The following is an 18,028-nucleotide window of genomic DNA, read 5'->3' as shown; positions in this document are numbered from 1 at the left end:
TCACCGGTCCGCTGTCGTCTCCGCTGCCCTCTGTCCGATCCGCCAGCGTGACCGCGCCTCGGGAACTAGGAAGCGGCCCCGTAAAGCTTGAAGTCGAGTCCCCAATTTCCCATAGATGCTATTTATTGCTTTAACTCATTGCCATGCTCGTTTAATCTGCCCCGACGCCACCAGACGCCCATAGCCCTATTCGCCTCGGTCGATCTACCAGAGCAATCCCAAATCACTTTTGAATGCGCCAGCCAAGTCGGCAGAAAGCAAGCACGCAAGCCCTCAGTGCCGTTCTAACCGATGCGATGCCGGCTACCGCGGCCATCACTGGTCCCAGCCCCGCCATACGCCCACCGTCACCCCGTTCGTGCTGTCGCAAAACAGCTCGACCGAGTAGTACTCCGAGCATCCCGCCGTCGTTCCGCTCAGCCTGTCCAGGACAAGCCACATGTCGCCCTGCTGGAACATGTCTGGCCTGAGATCCACCTCCTCGGTGCGGACACCACCCTCCGCATCGCTGTACTCGCCGCCCGAGCTAGAGATCAGAATCCGGCGATCCGGTCCGCGTCCGATCTCCAGGGTTACCCGAAGTGGGCTGCGCGTCCGTGCCTGGAACCCGGGAGCGTCGTAAGTCCCAAAGGCCCGCACGAACTTCGCGACAATCTTGACGCGAACGAGTTTGCGCGGCACCACCGGTGCTGCAATCCGGTTGACTGTAGGGCTGAAGCACGCTTGTGCCAGCTGCATCGAGAGCATGCCAGCTCCTTCTTGAGCGATTGGTGTCAACTGGCAGCGAACGTCGCTATCCACTCGGAGCTCGAAGCTCGCCTCTTGTCGGCTTTCAAACGTCGAGCAAGCAATAGTGTACACGCCTGGGTCCACGTTCTGCATCTCTGCATATGCGCAGTGTTTCTTGTAGAGCCCCGAGGTAACCACTATGTCGCGGCTTTTGACAGCGGGCACTCTCTTTCCCTTTCCATGCAGCACGACGACATTAGCCTTGACCGACTCGTCCGGTACCTGCAGGAGCACAGCCAGAGATGTGGCCTGTGGTACGCTGAGCTTGAACTGCGGGTTCTTGCAGAAGTCCGGGCTTTGCAGGTTTCCCCCGCTGGTGCCTTTGTTCCACCTTGACTTTAGCTTTGTGCTGTGATCGCGCTTCTCTATCGCGCGGTCGAAAAATACGCGCTTGGGAGAGAATGCGGACAGGGTGAAAGTGTATGCGTCAGATGGAAGCTCCATCTGCTCGACGACCACGGTATATGTTGACTTGGAAGGGTTCTTCCACTTGAGGAGCATCTGCGGGCTGCTCACAAACGCATCGCTCTCCAAAGCATCCACGCTAGTGTATACACGATTTCCACCCTCGTCGAAGATGTAGAGACTGATGTAGCCATGGGCAAGGTCACCATGAGCGGACAATTCCGACCTCGTCTGGCTCGTCTCTGGGGATGGGCGAGAAAAGTATCCACTGTCTGCACCAGAGATCACACCAGGAGTCGTCGTTGCACTTCGCTGAGGTGGTCCACCTCCGTTCCTACCATCGACTTCTGTATCCTTGAAGTGTCGAGAAAGTAGAAGCCAAACTGGCTCCCCGCCTTCGACTTTCAGGGAAAATTGTGGATTATCGACGAAACAACCCGGTACATGGCGAGAAGAAGCCAGGTCCCATTGGAAATGAATATCCTGCCTGTAGCGGAACAGAGCAGGGTTCCAATTGACGTACACATTTTCAAAGTTCTGGAAGACTTGTTCGAGGCTGATCCAGAACGTGCCTGGCGCGAGATTCTGTTCGTCCGGATCTATCGAGGTTCCTGGAGCATCGTCCTCGGTAGTGTATGATGGCCGACGCGCACTCCGCCATCCAGTCCCTTCCGCCCAAGGATTCTTCAGGAGGAGTTTCTTTTCACCGTTTTTCTCTTTCAAGTCAAGGACAGCGTAGTCATGTTGACTTTCGAGTCCCAACTCCTTCTCAGCCCGCCGGCTCATGTTACCGGTACCGACGGTCATTAGAATATCGCCATATCCGAAAGACTTGAAAAGTCTGTCCCACAGTTCGTGGGGAATAATGTCAGCTTCTGGAAGGTAAATCTGCTCAGGGATCCAACCGCAGAGGGTCCAGAGGTCAGTGCAGGAGCTGCTGCCCGGGAAGTCATATCCTCCGCGGACTTTGAGATAGGCCTTCTCCAGAAGCGCAGGCCACAACAGCGAAGGGTTTTGGCGATCGAGGACGTGCAGCATGCGGCTGGTTCTTGACACAGGTAGATGATCGTCCACGATTACTTTCCGCCAACAGCCGTTGAAATTCATGCGGAAGACGTACTTGCCGTTCTCAGAGAGAAGCGGCACGCCGCCGGAGTAGTCGTAAGGCCAAAGGTAATTAGACAGAAGCTGTTCGTTTCCACGCTCGACCCGGGCAGTGCCGGCGATGAGACCGGCGACGACGGAGCAGTCAGTTGCGGCATCCTGCACCAGGTCATTACGATTCTCCTTGATCATCGTGGGCCCGGTCTTGGCAGTGTCAGTGACTGCCACTGCCCAGGCTGGCGGTGGCAAAGCATCCTTGGCACGCTTCCAGCTATCGAAGGAGTTCAGCTGAGCTGAGGAAAGACGGAGCTCAACGTTGTCCACAAAGGGGGCTTCGCCTGGCTTCAGCACGAAATCGGCCGGAGTAGGGTCATCTTTCCACGGAGGAAAAGTTGAACCGTTGATCTTCGAGCTCTTCAGCAACAAGATTTGCTCGGACGTAGGGAGCGCTCGATCCGAAACGGGCTCCGGGCTGGTTTTCGGGGGCTTCTGAATTGACAGGCGAAGGGGCGATACGGTCTTAGATTGCTGTAGTGTAGGTGACGGAGTGGGATCCAAACTGAGCGATGAGATGTCTGGAAGGGCTGCTGCTGGCCATTCAGGCGACTTCTTGATACGCTCAGCCTCGGTGAGTAACGTTTGGCAGTGCGAGCTCAGGTCTGCTTTCTGGCGCTTGTCAGTGGCAACTTTCAAAGCCCGCATACAAAGCTCGGCAGCTTGGATCGCGAGCTCCAGGGCTTCATCACGGGTCGGGGCGCCTGCGATGCGCGACCGGAGCGCCTCCACTTCGGCGGTCATGGCTGCGATGCGCGTCTGCTGGCTGGCCATGATGGTGGAGAAGGTGAGAGCAGAGGAACGGAGCCAAATCAGAGGGAGGTGCGGTGGGTAAAATATGTCATGATTGGGCGCCGAGCAACACCAAGGGAAGGAGGTCCCAGTGGCTGCCGACCTGCGCGGGTACCTTCGGTTTCAGCCCTATCGCCTTGGGGAAGGGGCGATGGTGGTGGGCAGGAAACGGAAACAGCAGGACGCGGGGAGATCCACACATGTGCAGCCTCAGGCCATTGCCACGCTCGACACCTGCCCGTTCAAAATATGCCAGGGCGGGATGGGGGGCCGTCTGGAGAAGGAGTGTTGATGTCCAACCAGGCGCTGCGGCTGACTCGAGGCCCTGTGGCGCAGCAGCCTGACTCGTGCAAGCGCCGGCGCAGAATCGGACCGCACACATCTAATCTGATGGCGCTAGGCCCGCTTTCTCGCCGCGCCTGGCCCGTGGCCGTTACTGAGCCGAGGTGCAGTCGGTCGTCTTCGGCCGTGAGCTCCATGTGCGGGCTGCCCGCCGTCGTGATCTACAAGGCGTAATGGCCTACACCACCCTCTCGCGCTTTTCCTCTGCAAATTGTCCGCCTTTTCCACTTTTCTCCCCTTTTCCTGTCATGCTTCCCTAGTGCCTGGCCTCTTGACCTCCCCTTCATATCCGTCCTTGCGCCGCTGTTGTCCCACCGGCCGAGCGTTGGTCCTCTCCAGTGCTATCCTTTTCCCTAACGCCGCGTGCAGGCCGTAACAATGGCAGGACAGTCAAAGGTCGCTCCGCTCCCTCCGTGGGGCTATGCCGTCGCCGGTTCTGCCGGCGCTGTGGTTGCGAATGCGCTCGTCTACCCGCTCGACATGTAAGTTGGACCCGACTTCGGAACCCAGATAACCGCGCATACTGACCAGGTCGCAGCGTCAAGACCCGTCTTCAGGTACAGGTCAAGCAGACCAAATCTGCCGACAGCGCCAGCAACCCTGCCGACGGCCAGCACTACACCTCCACTTGGGACGCCATTACGAAGATCGTGAACGATGACGGCCTCGCTGGACTCTATAACGGCATGCCTGGCTCGCTGCTTGGTGTCGCCTCCACCAACTTCGCCTACTTCTACTGGTACACGGTCGTGCGGACTCTATATCTCTCCAGCCAAAAGGTCCCCAAGACCCCTGGTACGGCCGTAGAACTTAGCCTGGGAGCTGTTGCCGGTGCTGTCGCACAAATGTTTACCATTCCCGTCGCCGTGGTCACGACAAGACAACAAACCCAAGCCAAGGATGAGCGGAAGGGCCTGATGGACACCGGGCGCGAAATCATCGCGGGCGAGGATGGATGGACCGGCCTCTGGAGAGGACTGAAGGCCAGCTTGGTTCTGGTTGTGAACCCAGCCATCACCTATGGAGCATATCAGAGGCTGAGGGAGGCTCTTTTCCCCGGAAAGACCAACCTGAAACCTTGGGAGTCCTTCTGTGAGTCTCGCTGCCAGGGTCGGTACGGTAAACGGTACTAACCATCACCTCTCAGTGCTCGGTTCTCTTTCCAAAATGCTGGCTACCATTGCTACCCAGCCACTGATTGTTGCTAAGGTCGGCCTTCAGTCGAAACCCCCGCCGGCGCGCCAAGGGAAGCCTTTCAAGACGTTTATTGAAGTCATGGCTTTCATTATTGAGCATGAAGGCCCGCTTGGCTTGTTCAAGGGCATCGGTCCCCAGATCCTCAAAGGGCTGTTGGTGCAGGGCTTCTTGATGATGACCAAGGAGCGCGTGGAGCTCTCGTTCATTGTCCTCTTCCGCTATGTCAGGAAGGTGCGCGAAGAGCAGCTGAAGAAGGCGGCTACAATCCTCGCCGAGAAAGCAGCCAAGGCGGCACCTCAGGTGTCGGAGCAGGTGAAGAAAGTTGCCCCTATCACTGTGAAATGATGATGACCCGCCACTCGTATGTGTATACTGTCTATTCCCTTTCAGCGACTGTTGAATGTTTTGCCATTTGTCCCCTTCTGGAGGATTAGTTATTTGATTTAGAGCAAGATTCGGAGTGGAGGTCACACCTCTTGCAAGGAAATTGGATTTGCCGGCGTACAGGATATCTAGGACACAAGCAGCGGTGGTCTGCGACCGCAAAGCAACATGAAAGCTCATACGCTCTATTTAGAACTCCATGCACACTGTTCGAAGCCTTAGATACTAAAGCGACGCGGCCGGCAGCCATGCCCCGCTGGATGACGTCCGTGGGCGCAATATCCGAGCGGTAGCCGAAAGCGCAAGCGCGTCGCGGCACGGCAGGGCCCTGGAGCTTGGACAGCTCATGCCATCGTCACTAGCAGCCCGGCCGAAGCACCTGCCCCCATCCCCAGAGCGCGCAACCACCAATCTGCCATCCCCACATCCTACCGTCTCGCCGAGCGAGAGCTGTGCGTTCCCTCCCAGCCAACCAGCTAGGCGCAATTAGCAACAAACCCACCGTCCGCCCAACCCGCCCACCAGCACGCCCCTCTTCACGCGCGACTTCGGCAAACCACGACATCCGCCGCCTCCTCCATCAACCCGCCCACCGCCGCAAGCTTCGCGCTCGCCAATTATCACTCAACCGACCGACGTGCTCCGTCCACAGCATCAACAATGGCCTTCTGCTCCCGCCGCGCCGCCTCCACCCTCCTCCGCACCGCCGCTCCCGCCCTTCCGCGCCGCAGCTTCCAGACGTCGGCGCGCCTGCTCGAGACGCAGGCCGCTGCTCTTCCGCAGAAGAGGCCAGTTGGCGCGTTCAGAGCGACGTGAGTCTCAACTTCTTCATGTCACACCACATGCCACACACACCGCTTGTAGCAACGACGCCGCCGCCGTCTACGAGCACCACGGACACAACGACCCAATGGACGCAATTTAGCTAACGTGAACGGTGTTATAGCATCTTCGGCTTCTTGACGGGCTCCGTCACTGCTGGAGCCGGAATGTACTACTATGTCATGGACGAGTACAAGCTCGCGAACCAGCTGCTTCAGGAGGACATCTACGTACGTATCCTCCCTGCTCCTTTCTCTTATTTTCCTCCTTCCTATGGATACAACATTTGCTCGATTGGAGATTGGGCGAGAGATGAAGCCGCTGGACCGGGCATTGCATATCTCGGCTATTTCGGCGGTGGGGCGAACGAGTGCCGCCAGAGAGCACTTTCTAGACGGGGCAACCGACGAGTGTACGAAGGCTGTTTGCTAACGCAGATTTCTCCCATCGTGTAGGCCCTGCAGTCTGCTGTCCAGAGGATAGAAAGCTACGTCCGAGTCATGGAGAGCAAGGTGGACAAGTCGGTCAAGAAATAAGCCAGCGGGCGTGACAGCCTGGACCGGACAACGAGGTAGAATATCAAACTGGGGTCGATTGGGGATGTGATACCAAGGGATGCAAGACTGGAATTTCGAAGGGGATGCAATATCGGGAAAGGTCTTGGACGACGATTGATGCGGGTTGGCAAAGAGCAGCAAGTGCTCTATCTGCATATCGCAAACTTCTTTTCTCTGTTCATTCAGTGACCACATGTAGCGAGTATAGCGGACTCAATTCTTCTTTGCAAGTTTTCAAAGGCGAAAATGCTGTGGCATCCTGCTGCGAATTCCTCTACGTTCTGTCTTGCCCATGTCACCTGTATAACAAGGATGCTGGCCAAGATGAAAGCCAGACATCCTAATTGGGTTCATGTTGAATATTCATAACCTTTTTTTTTTTTTTTCAAAAAAGGCGAGACAAGGTATTGTGCTTTTTCTGTTCCTGTCCACATATGACCTCCAGGTGAGTTGAAATGATCGCATAGGGGTTGTATTCATGCTATCTACTGGTCTTTTATAGACCTGGATGCTGATTGCTGGCTTGTTTGCCTGTGTTCGGCTTGATTTTCCACTAGGTGCGCATCCAGCAATACGCATCTTCAAATGGGGAATTGGCTGATCAATTCCTTTCATCTCTGACATTCGTCGATCCTTGCAGGCTAGAGATGCAACATTGCAGGTTGCGGGACCGTAACTTGTTCAGCAGCAGGAACAACCATATGCGCGACTGTCTGGTCAGGGCTGTCGTCGCATTGATACCTTTTCGCCTTGTTTTCTTCGTCTCTTTTGTCCAGTCATTCTTGTCGCAGCCAGAATGAGCCTTGCCTTGTTCAGGTGGCTCAGACATATTCCGAAAAAAGAATTGTATCCTGAATGGACGTTTCATTGTACACGTTAACGCTGGGAATATATAAATACAGAGAGAACCTCGCTACAACTCCCCACACCACCAGCTTCCAGTCTTCAGCCCTAAAAACTCCAATCCTTACAGACTCGACCAGCCCAACACCCCTTTACTTCCTTCTAACAGCCATGACTACGGATAACAGGCCTATGACCTGGGTGTGCTGCCAGTGCGGCAACACTAACACCGGCGATCATGAGGAGTGCCCCACCGCAGGCTGCGGACACTGCCCCGGTATGGAGGGATGCTGTGAGTGGGACTTCTTCCCCGAGACCAAGGACCAGAATCCGATCACCTGGATCTGCTGCCAGTGCAGCAAGACCAATTTCGGCGACCACGAGGAGTGCCCTACTGCAGGCTGCGGCCATTGCCCCGGTATGGAGGGCTGCTGTGAGTGGGACTTGTAGAGGATTCCGCCAGTTTCGGACCTAATAGGCAACATCGACAGCAGGTAAGTGAGCTTTGTCGGCTCGAGTATTTGAGAGCCTCATTGTATTAGAAAATTGATTATAGACTGGATTTGTTCCACCAAAATATGATCTCCCGTGTTCATGGTAGAAATAATGCTCCCATGCAAGCGACGATTACGGCTATTTGAATTACAAGAGTATAGGCAACGACGCCTCCAGTACCAAAGACCAGGACGCCACTATTTCCCCTACTGTTGTACTAATCACTTGGCTGCAAGCAATGAAGCGGTGTCGAAATTGCTTGCATATGCGGCAAGACAGAGGTCCTCTTACGCAGGTAGCCGTATTACTTCACGATCTCATAGTGAACCTGTCGTTTCTTGCGCTTACGACGCGTATTGCAGGCGCACCTCTTCGCCTTGAAACCTTTCCTGTATATTCTCAGATACCGGTACACAACATTGTGAACTTCGTCAGCGGACTCCAGTTCACTGCGCTCTTTTCGCTGCTCCGCATATGCCGCACATTGCCGAATCTCCAGCGTTTACGTATGCTCCTCCACGGCATGCCAGACTCTTACACTTCCAAGCACCGGCCATGGTTTTGGGCTTGAGCACATTGGCGCAAGCAGCACAGGTCAAAGCACTCTGCTCATTGACTAACGAGCAGATCGGACATGCCGTGTTAGCGGAAGGTTGAGATGAGGAAGCTGGGTTCTTGTTGTTCGATCTGACTTTCGAGTCAGACGGCTTAGGAGCGTTCCTGCCGCTTGGTGACGGTTTGGCTGCTTCGGAACTGGAATCAGGCTTTTTATGAGATCCGTCATTCTTAGCCGGTTTCCGATCTGATTCCGCCGGGGGTGGGCTATCTTTTGACAGGTCAATGAACTCTGATGCGTTTTCCTCGGACCGCACTTGCTTCCTCGTGAACTTGGTGATTTTTTCTTGGCGTAGCTCCCTGAGCTCGTCCATCTCTTGCTTGACATTGGCATCATTTTGGTCTTCGTCTTCGCAAATCTTGACGAGACCGTTGCCTTTATCGTCTCTCATCTCTTTTCCATCGAAATCGAGAGCAGCAGGGCCATCTACTCCGTCATAGTCATCTTCGGATTCTGTGTCAGACACGTCTGCCTCCTGCTTTGGCTCTTCCTTCACCTGATCGAATCGCGCCAGCGCTGCGGCAGCTCGCAGTTCCCTGCCTCTAGCGCTGTTTGCCACACGTGGTTTGCCCTTGCCCTTCGTTTTCTTGCCGTCTTCCAGCTCTGACTTGACAGTGTCGTCTGCTCCCAAAGCTGTACCACCAGCACCGAACTTCTTCAGAATCCTACGCTGTCTCCTTTCTGCGTAGCTCAACTGTGGCTTCTCTTTGCCACCTCTCCCCCTCTTCCTTCCCCTACTCCTATATGTGCCACCGCACAGGCTCTCCACATCCACAATATCAACCAACTCGTCCTCATTGACCACACCACCACCCTCCAACTCTCTTCCCCGCCCCCACAGCCCCTCGCCAGTGTACCCCTTCGCCCACAACCCCCTCAGCTCCGCCGCATACGCGTCCCTCACGCCCCAAAAGAACCTGCTATGGTTCATCTGCTTGCAGTGCGCCAGCTCGTGCATCATGACCATCTCGACCTGCTTAACGCTGAGCCAGCGGCCGTCCCGGCTCTTGAGGACCAGCTGGATCACCTCGCCGGCGTTGAAGTTGCGGCCGACGAACTCGGGGTTTGGCGCGTACTCCTCGAGCGCCATGACGGCGATGTGGTTGGCCTTCATGATCGGGTAGCACCGCGCCGCCACCCGGTTGAGGATGCGCTCCGCCGTCGCGGCGCCGCTGCCGGGTAGGGGTTTGATGAAGTTGATCAGCGCGTTCGGCCGCGAGGCGCGCTCGTTTAGCCGCTCGAACCCGAGGGGCATGTCGGGTAAGCGTGCTCTCTGGGAGTGTCTATGTGACTGGTGCGGGTGCTGCTCAGTTGCCGGTGGCAGCTGGAGGGAGGTTTGGTCGGCGATTGAACGGGCGCTGATCTATGGGGCGGGGTGCGTCGGCGTCGGGGAACGAGGAATGTGAAAGTGCGGGGGTGGTGAGATTCAAAGAGAGGGGTGGCGTCGATTGGAAGATTTTGGCGAGTGAGGTTGTAAGACGCGTCTTGCGTGAAAGACCCTTGGGTCGCTTATACCCGTTAACCCCAGCCGGCCAATGACGTCGTGGGGGAAGTCGTTGCCCGCTTGTGGCTGCTCGGCTTTCCCCACTCTGGCTACCGTTGACAGGGTGTGCTCTATTCCCGTTCACGCTAACTGATACAGCTATCTGGGGAGATGAGGGGAAAGGAACGTCTCCGCCAACTCGGGGCTTCCTGTGCATTTGCGCATATAAGGGCCTGGTCTCTCTGCTGTCCACAGGTGTTTAACCTCAGCCCTTCATCAACTTTCAGAAAATACACCACCATGCCTCACAAGGAGCATCTGGAGATAATTGAACTGCATCCCACTTTCGGTGCAGAGGTTCGCGGCATCGACTTCTCGCGGCCGGTTCCAGAAGACGTCTTCTCGGAGATTCAAGCCGCCATCGCAAAAGTATACCTGAACATTCACTTCACCAGTTCATGACGGCTCACGGAGCTACCAGTACGGCGTCCTCGTCTTCCGCAAAACCGACCTTGACGACGCCGGCCACGTCAACTTTGCCTCGCGCTTCGGCGAACTCGACGACGTGCGCCCTTACTCGGCGCAAGGCAAGCAGCACCGACTATCGACGGAACAACTCTTCGACGTGTCCAATCTACTAGCCGACGGCAGCATCGCGCCGCTCGACTCGCACCGGCACGCCATGAACAAGGGCAACTCCCTCTTCCACATCGACTCCAGCTTCAACGGCCGCCGCGCCGCCCACTCGCTGCTGCGCGCCGCCCGCCTGCCGCCGCCCGGCTCCGGCGGCGCCACCGAGTTCGCCGACACGCGCGCCGCGTTCGCGGACCTGCCCGAGCGGAGGCGGGAGGAGCTGGTCGGGGCGGGCCATGTCGCGTGCCATTCGCTGATGCACAGCCGGAAGCTGGCCTGCCCGGAGCTGCTGGCCGGCGTGGATCCGGAGAGCCACCCGTTCGGGAGGCACAGGCTGGTGCAGAAGCACGAGCCGAGCGGGCGGTGGAACCTGTACATCGCCAGCCATGTGCATCACGTGGAGGGCTTGGAGAAGCTCGAGTCCGACAGGCTGGTTCGGGATTTGTACGAACATGCCTGTCAGCCGAAGTATGTGCTGAGGATTGAGTGGGAGAATGACGGCGACTTGGTCATGTGGGACAACACGTGTGTGATGCATAGGGCAACTGCAGGCGACTATGAGGGCAAGTATGTGAGAGACATGAGGCGGGCTACGGTGCATGACTCCAGCTCCCAGGCCTATGGACTGAATGGAGAGACTGCTTTCAGACAGGCATACTCGTGAGTCTGACAGGGGAAGCGATTTCCGCACAGAATCGTTAGTTCTTCTCCCTCTCGTTTGTTCCTGCGATTTTTGATTATTCTTGACAAGAGTCACATGTTTTGGCATTGAAATTGAGTTAAACTTAGTAACATGTGAAGTAGACATGATTTATTGACAGTATTTCCTCTGCACCAATCTATGTGGGAATTCCTTGGTTGAACCACGGACCCTCGAAGTGGAAACCCCAACCATGTATGGCCGAAAATCAGGCACCCGTTTTCTGCCGTGAGAGTCACGAGATATCCCTACATGGTAATAGAACGGCCGTAAGGCCTTTTTCAAAACGGTACCCGTGAAGTGAAATCGGTATCGCGGTGGCCTCATTGTAGCCAGTGCTTGCAGCGTAAGACAAGGATAGACCAATGGCAAGGCCTCCACGCTGATCGCGGCTAAGTATTGTAAATTTCGTCCAAGGTCGGGATGAGTCCGCTCTCAAACCGTATTCCTCCGGGAGTCTCGTGATGATCAGCTCATAGGAGTCCAGCCCCTTGCTCCAAAACTGCGGCCGTTGTTGTGCTTGAAGCTCCGGTATCCTCTGCCACAATGAAGCAGCAGTAGCCTTCAATAGGTCACCGTTCATGGGCACGCGCTTTGCCTGGAGGCGCTGGTGCCATTCGAATAGCGCGCGCTCCAGCAGAGGATACTCGCCCTGGCGGATACGCTGGCGGCCCTGGTTATGCGCACGGAATCGTTGCCCATCTACGAACACGTACTTCTCGCTGAGGCTGTCGTTCACGGTGGACTGGCTGATCGGTCTGCCGAAGGTGAGGGAGGCCCACTGGGCAATTGCTCGTTGTGTTGCGTTGTTGTTGGAGCGCTTGTAGTCACGTATTTTGCGCCTTTCTTTGTCGGTTATGCCGTGGCGGCGTTTGTGGAGGGGAACAGAGTTGGGCGTGATTGGTGGCATTTTCGCTGGTTACAACGATTTGGCTGGTGGAACGCTACGATCACGGTATAGCGAGAAAATCGTTACCTATGGGCAAAAATCGCGCGTCTCGATCGCTTAATCCGGATGATCGTTATGCCGGGTGATCGCACTAGCAAGACGCTTAGCCATTTACAGTTAGCTTCGGAATACCAAAGCTTAAGATCTTCTCACGACCACAACACCAACCCATCACCACGACCACGCCGCACGAATGTTCCTAATGCGCAACGCATGACCGCATCGCCGCCCCACCCTAGCGCGCGTTGGGCTCTAGAGAAAGAGTCTGTGCTTTGATTGGGCAAGCTTCGTTTTTGTCGCCATGTCTCAACCATCTCCTCAGAAGAAGCGAGGTGAGACCCACGTTACGGTTGCCCGCCTAACGGAGGAGTTTGGAATCGAAGGCAGCACCATCGTCCGATTGAAAGATTTTCTAAAGGCGGAATTTCTACGCACAAAAGAGGAGTGGCAAACCACCAACAAAGGCGCTCCAGATTTCGCCGCACCACAGAATGAGCGCATCAAGATGGAAATTGCCCGCAACGCCTTTCGAGAGTTCCGCGCGGAAATCAAATCTGGACAGGACGAGAACAACTCCGAGGCAGCCACTACAATGATGCGTTTGTTGAGAGACATGAAGAACAAAGTCGGCCAAGACGACGCTGTGCCTGTCAAGCAACCTAAGATTCCGCAGTCGGTGTCCCGAGAGGATGCTCACGCGAACTCTACTTCACAGCAATCTTTTGGTCTATCCTCACACACGGCCCCATCTCTTCAGCCCGATCTGGATGATATGGTAGTTCGGGTTTCTACACTTGACATGTCTGCCGTGGTTGGAGTCTGGTCTCTCCACAAAAATGGCCCATCACCAATCCGCACATCCTCCGACCTGTCGTTCCCATTTCTCCAGAAATGGATTGTCAAGAAGTTTGACAACGGCGACGAATTCAAATTGACTTATCATTCGCCCCAGGGAAAGCAGACGCGTGTCCACGACTCGACCACCTTACAAGTGGCCATTGCCCGCACCAGAAATGCATACGTCTGGGAGCTTCGGTTGACTTTGGAGATCATTGATCGTGAGTCCCATTAGGAACTCTACATGCTATTCACTCGCTGACATTTTAGTAGCTGCTGTTACTGTTCCAGCCGCTCGTCACGAGCGGCAAAACAAGCGGTCGAGGTCTGAGGGTGACATGGGATCCGAAACCCCCAACAAGCGTCAACGTTTTCAGTTCTAAGGGGTGGTATGTGGTATGATGGAGTTTGCTTTTGTTTCTATGGCGAGATGGTGGTAACGCGAGCAAGTCTCGTGTGGTATGCACGAATTTCAAAACACTTCTCCATCTTACCTTCTGGCCACTTTGTTCTGATTGTTGTTCAAAACTCACCACTAGCCCAGGGCCGATGGCCCAGTGACGGGCTGGTGGCCCAGTGACGGGATGATGGCCCCGGGATGATGGCCCAGGGCCGATGGCCCAGCGACGGGATGATGGCCCCGGGATGATGGCCCAGGGCCGATGGCCCAGCGACGGGCTGGTGGCCCCGGGATGGTGGCCCAGCAATGGGATGATGGCCCCGGGATGATGGCCCAGTGGCGGGCTGGTGGCCCCGGGATGGTGGCCCAGCAATGGGATGATGGCCCCGGGATGATGGCCCAGGGCCGATGGCCCAGCGACGGGCTGGTGGCCCCGGGATGATGGCCCCGGGATGGTGGCCCAGCAATGGGATGATGGCCCCGGGATGGTGGCCCAGCAATGGGATGATGGCCCAGGGCCGATGGCCCAGTGGCGGGCTGGTGGCCCCGGGATGGTGGCCCAGCAATGGGATGATGGCCCCGGGATGATGGCCCAGGGCCGACGGCCCAGCGACGGGCTGGTGGCCCCGGGATGGTGGCCCAGCAATGGGATGGTGGCCCCGGGATGATGGCCCAGCGACGGGCCAATGTCAGATCTTCTTCGGGCGCGCTTCAGATCTTCTACCACTCGCGACTATCTTCCAACCCAGCTCACCCGCCGCTCTGCACTCGTCGCCCTCCAACACAAGCGCTTCGAAACCCAGCTCCTCTTCAACACCATCCGTCGGCGCCCTCCAACTTCGCTACCCGCCATCCAACAAGAGCGCCGCGCAACCCAACTCACCCGCCGCCCTTCGATCGTCGTCCTCCAACTTCGCTCCAACATAAGCGCCGCGCAACTCAACTTACCCACCGCCCTTCAATCGTCCTCCTCCAACTTCACTACCCGCCCTCCAACAAGAGCGCCGCGCAACCCAGTTCACCTACGTCTGTTCACCCGCTATCTGTTATGGGGACAGACCAAGATCGGCTCAACTCCTTCATCATCTATGTCGACGAGACCACCGCGTTTGTCGCTCCTCTCCTACACCGCAAGGCTCAAGGACTAGATGGATGCGAGGTGACGCACGTTACAAACCTTTCTTTCGCACGGCTACGCTACGTCGTCGCCCAGCTTGCACCGCATCTCGAACGGATCGTTTCGTTCACAAGGGAGGACGAGAGGTACGGCATAACGCAGACTATCGAGGATGATGACGATCTGTGGGCAGCGTTTGCTATTGCTTGTCGTACTGGAAAGAGCGACATTGTGATCTCGCCCGGCGCCACTGATGACCAGATTGAAAGCACTTCCTCTCAAGTCCACTTCGAAGATGAAAGTCTGCGTACGGTGCCTGAGAACGACCAGGATGATCCTTTTACGCTGGATGGAGAAGATGATCGAGAGGAGGAAGTGAACAACAACAGTACACACGAACAGGACGCTCTCGAGAAGATGGCGGAGGACCGAACGGTAGTGGAACAATACACCGCCGCGCGAGGATCAGCATTCTGCCAGTTTTTTGGCCACGAAAGCGACAGGAGATGGTTGAACGGGGATCGTCAGGAGTGCAGACAGGTCAAGCTCAAGTCCTTGAAAAGGCCGCTGCATCAGCACCAAGCTTTCGCTGTTTTCTGGATGGCGGAGAGGATCCTTGGAGATGGAGCCTCTGGCTGTATTCTTGGTGAACAAATGGGACTGGGCAAGACCGCCGAGGTCCTCGTACTATGGGTCCTACACCATCATATTCGACAGTCGTATTGGGACGTACGAAAGGCACATAAAGAAAAGAGCAAGGACCATCTCGAGGAAGGATGTACCGACTTTACCTTAAAGTGCCCAACAAACAATAACGGCCGCGGATTTCAATGCGCGTGTGAGCCTGGAAGCCTCACGTGGAAATGGGGGGAAAAAATTGACAGGCGCCCATGGCTCTTCATCGTTCCAGCCGGCATCATCTTGAAGATTGAGGCAGAGTTCCAGAAGTGGGTAAACACCACTCATTTTTACCTTCTCCTCGGCTACTCACAAACAAGTCAAGACATCCAACAGCATAAACAGAGCCGAAAGTTCTCTGACCACGCCAGTGCACTGTGCGGATACTATTCGGACAAGACGCCTTTAACTTCTTGTGGTGTTCTCACCACCTACCATTCCTTCAAGTCCCAAGTGGAGACCCCATTGGTTAATGCTGGGCTTAGTGTCGAGGATCAGAAGAGGCTCTGGGGCATTGTGGTAGTGGACGAGTTTCACGAACACAATGCCGCACAGCTTGGCCCAGCCAAGATTGTTAGAGGCTTGGAGTTTAACTACCAGGCGCTGATTCTGATGTCGGGTACGCCGTACAAGAACAATAAGGGTTCCATTAAGGCCTGGTTCCGACTCCTCCTCCACCCGGTCCGAGATGCTAAGATACTCGAGGAGATCAGCGATGCCTGCGATGAGTACGATCGTATTCTCAAAGCAATACTTGATTCAGGCGATAGCGACAAGCACAACGTGGATAACTCTGATCAGAATCCCACCGACCTCGTCCACGCTGCAGGCGTGCTCACCAAATCGTGTCAACCATATATTATTCGGCGCTTGAAGAGCACCAAATGGTTCGGGTACCCCTGCTGCGACGTCCCCATGCCGAAACCCCACGACGTCGCCCTTCAGGAGTCGAGAGAAGCTGGCCATATGGTGAAGATTCAGATGAAGAAATTGTTCGCTCAAATACAGTTACAGCAGCAGACAGAAATCAAGGCGTGGGAAAATTTACCTCTCCGGCAGCGGAACAAGACTAAGAGGCCATCCGGCGTGAACTCAAACCTCGTTAGATGTACCACCCGACGAATGGTTCAAGATGGCTTATTCCCTTCTCTTAGCCGCTTGGAGGCTGAGGGCAAAATCGGCTATGAGAATGAAACAACGCTCTCTAGCCCTCGTACGATCGGCCACGTTCGAGCTCAGGGTTGGCATAGAGATCCGGAAACGTCTCCCCACTACAAGAGAATTGCCGAAATCGTTGACCACAGCGTCAAGATCAAGGAACTTCAAAGAATTCTGGATGGCCTCGAGACCTATCCAGACTCTAATGTTCCGGAGAAACTGGCCGTCGTGCTCTTCGATCCATATAGCTCGTGGCTCGTCTACCTCGTAAGTTTCCAGCCCCCTCTACAATTCGAAGAGGTACAATGCTAACGAGAAATAGTATATGCGAACGTTGAAGTTTAGCGGAGAGCTCGTATGGTTAGACGGATCTATGACTGCCCGCGAGAAGCAGAAAAGGATTGACTCGTTCAATTCAAAGAAGGGTTGTCGGTTTCTTGTTACGGCGGCAGATATCATCGCCCGCGGCGTCGACCTACACTGGTGGTGTAGGAAGTGTGTCGTCTTGGATCCCTGCGCACAGCCGGCGCAGCAGGAGCAGCTGCTCCATCGCTTCGCCAGAGAGGGTCGAGCGGTCCAGGCAGATGTCTGGAGATTCAGGCTTCAGACGGCTTTGGAGGAGAAGATCTTCCTCAAGATGAAGCAGCAGGCGGAAGCTGTTACAGATGAGATGACAATCGATGAGATGAAGGACCTCTTTGGATACGAGCCAGAAGAAGAATAGGAATCTGCATAGGTTAATTCTGCTGCGATGGGGGAAAAAAGGCCGTGGCTTCGTAGCAATTAATGGAAGAAATTGTGATAGTGAGAAGACCTTCGTGTTCATGGTAAGTAACCCAGCTGCCCAGCGCCAGTGGCCTAGCGCCAGTGGCCCAGTGTCGATGGCCCAGTGTCGTTGGCCCAGTGTCGATGGCCCAGTGTCGTTGGCCCGGTGTCGATGGCCCAGTGTTGATGGCCCAGTGTCGATGGCCCAGTGTCGATGGCCCAGTGTTGATGGCCCAGTGTTGATGGCCCAGTGTCGATGGCCCAGTGTCGATGGCCCAGTGTCGATGGCCCAGTGTCGATGGCCCAGTGTTGATGGCCCAGTGTCGATGGCCCAGTGTTGATGGCCCAGTGCCAGTGGCCCAGTGTCGATGGCCCAGTGTTGATGGCCCGGTGTCGTTGGCCCAGTGTTGATGGCCCAGTGTCGATGGCCCAGTGTTGATGGCCCGGTGTCGTTGGCCCAGTGTTGATGGCCCAGTGCCAGTGGGCCAGTGCCAGTGGCCCAGTGCGTTAGTAAGGAATATGATACAGTCAGTCGTATTACAGTCACTACCGTTGAAGTAGCCATTTCTGCAAGATACTTCCACCTGAACCCAGCGAGATGCTTCCATCTGACCCCAGCGAGATAGTATAGAAATTTGAGATGTTACTTAGGGTACACATAGCATGCCTGAGGGACCCGTAACCGACTTGTTGAGGGTGGTGACATTAAATATAGGAATGCGACCTACCAAAACCTGTGGACAATCGAGAGCCATATGCGAAAGCATTAAGTACTTAGTCGAGTTCTTTTTCCGATGGTGAGTAACCATTACACGTCTTCTTAAGCTCGGGACTTTGGAGAAGTTATGAGTTGCAGCCCCACACCCGTAGCCACATTGAAAGGCACACTCGTTCTCTAAGGACACCCT

At 55.6% G+C, this 18,028-nt stretch overlaps 7 protein-coding genes across 7 annotated transcripts; 5 read left to right on the top strand and 2 right to left on the bottom strand.

Annotated features, from left to right (window-relative positions):
* Positions 1–315: 315 nt before the first annotated feature.
* RIM13 (cysteine protease) lies at positions 316–3,126 on the bottom strand (the record flags this gene model as incomplete). The annotated part of the gene is made up of 1 exon (XM_066777081.1): positions 316–3,126. The coding sequence occupies one exon, from the start codon at positions 3,124–3,126 to the stop codon at positions 316–318; it is 2,811 nt and encodes a 936-aa protein (XP_066632923.1).
* A 738-nt stretch (positions 3,127–3,864) lies between these two features.
* ANT1 (ADP/ATP carrier protein) lies at positions 3,865–5,028 on the top strand (the record flags this gene model as incomplete). Its single annotated transcript, XM_066777080.1, has 3 exons — positions 3,865–3,968; positions 4,025–4,578; positions 4,634–5,028. The coding sequence occupies 3 exons, from the start codon at positions 3,865–3,867 to the stop codon at positions 5,026–5,028; spliced, it is 1,053 nt and encodes a 350-aa protein (XP_066632922.1).
* A 699-nt stretch (positions 5,029–5,727) lies between these two features.
* Positions 5,728–6,425, top strand: SLS55_005633 (uncharacterized protein; the record flags this gene model as incomplete). The annotated part of the gene is made up of 3 exons (XM_066777079.1): positions 5,728–5,879; positions 6,014–6,119; positions 6,345–6,425. 3 exons carry the CDS (start codon positions 5,728–5,730, stop codon positions 6,423–6,425), a joined length of 339 nt encoding a protein of 112 aa, XP_066632921.1.
* A 1,663-nt stretch (positions 6,426–8,088) lies between these two features.
* SLS55_005632 (uncharacterized protein) lies at positions 8,089–9,655 on the bottom strand (the record flags this gene model as incomplete). Its single annotated transcript, XM_066777078.1, has 2 exons — positions 8,089–8,168; positions 8,323–9,655. 2 exons carry the CDS (start codon positions 9,653–9,655, stop codon positions 8,089–8,091), a joined length of 1,413 nt encoding a protein of 470 aa, XP_066632920.1.
* A 528-nt stretch (positions 9,656–10,183) lies between these two features.
* Positions 10,184–11,180, top strand: SLS55_005631 (uncharacterized protein; the record flags this gene model as incomplete). The annotated part of the gene is made up of 2 exons (XM_066777077.1): positions 10,184–10,312; positions 10,365–11,180. 2 exons carry the CDS (start codon positions 10,184–10,186, stop codon positions 11,178–11,180), a joined length of 945 nt encoding a protein of 314 aa, XP_066632919.1.
* Positions 11,181–12,466: 1,286 nt separating this feature from the next.
* Positions 12,467–13,385, top strand: SLS55_005630 (uncharacterized protein; the record flags this gene model as incomplete). Its single annotated transcript, XM_066777076.1, has 2 exons — positions 12,467–13,223; positions 13,276–13,385. The coding sequence occupies 2 exons, from the start codon at positions 12,467–12,469 to the stop codon at positions 13,383–13,385; spliced, it is 867 nt and encodes a 288-aa protein (XP_066632918.1).
* Positions 13,386–14,450: 1,065 nt separating this feature from the next.
* Positions 14,451–17,079, top strand: SLS55_005629 (uncharacterized protein; the record flags this gene model as incomplete). The annotated part of the gene is made up of 4 exons (XM_066777075.1): positions 14,451–15,212; positions 15,543–16,622; positions 16,678–16,688; positions 16,917–17,079. The coding sequence occupies 4 exons, from the start codon at positions 14,451–14,453 to the stop codon at positions 17,077–17,079; spliced, it is 2,016 nt and encodes a 671-aa protein (XP_066632917.1).
* Positions 17,080–18,028: the final 949 nt, after the last annotated feature.

The sequence above is a fragment of the Diplodia seriata genome (assembly GCF_021436955.1).
Source record: "Diplodia seriata strain FDS-637 chromosome Unknown scaffold_5, whole genome shotgun sequence".
NCBI classification, from domain to species: domain Eukaryota; kingdom Fungi; phylum Ascomycota; class Dothideomycetes; order Botryosphaeriales; family Botryosphaeriaceae; genus Diplodia; species Diplodia seriata.
The sequence above is the reverse complement of the archived record's forward strand: the minus strand, read 5'-3'. Positions and strand labels throughout refer to the sequence as shown.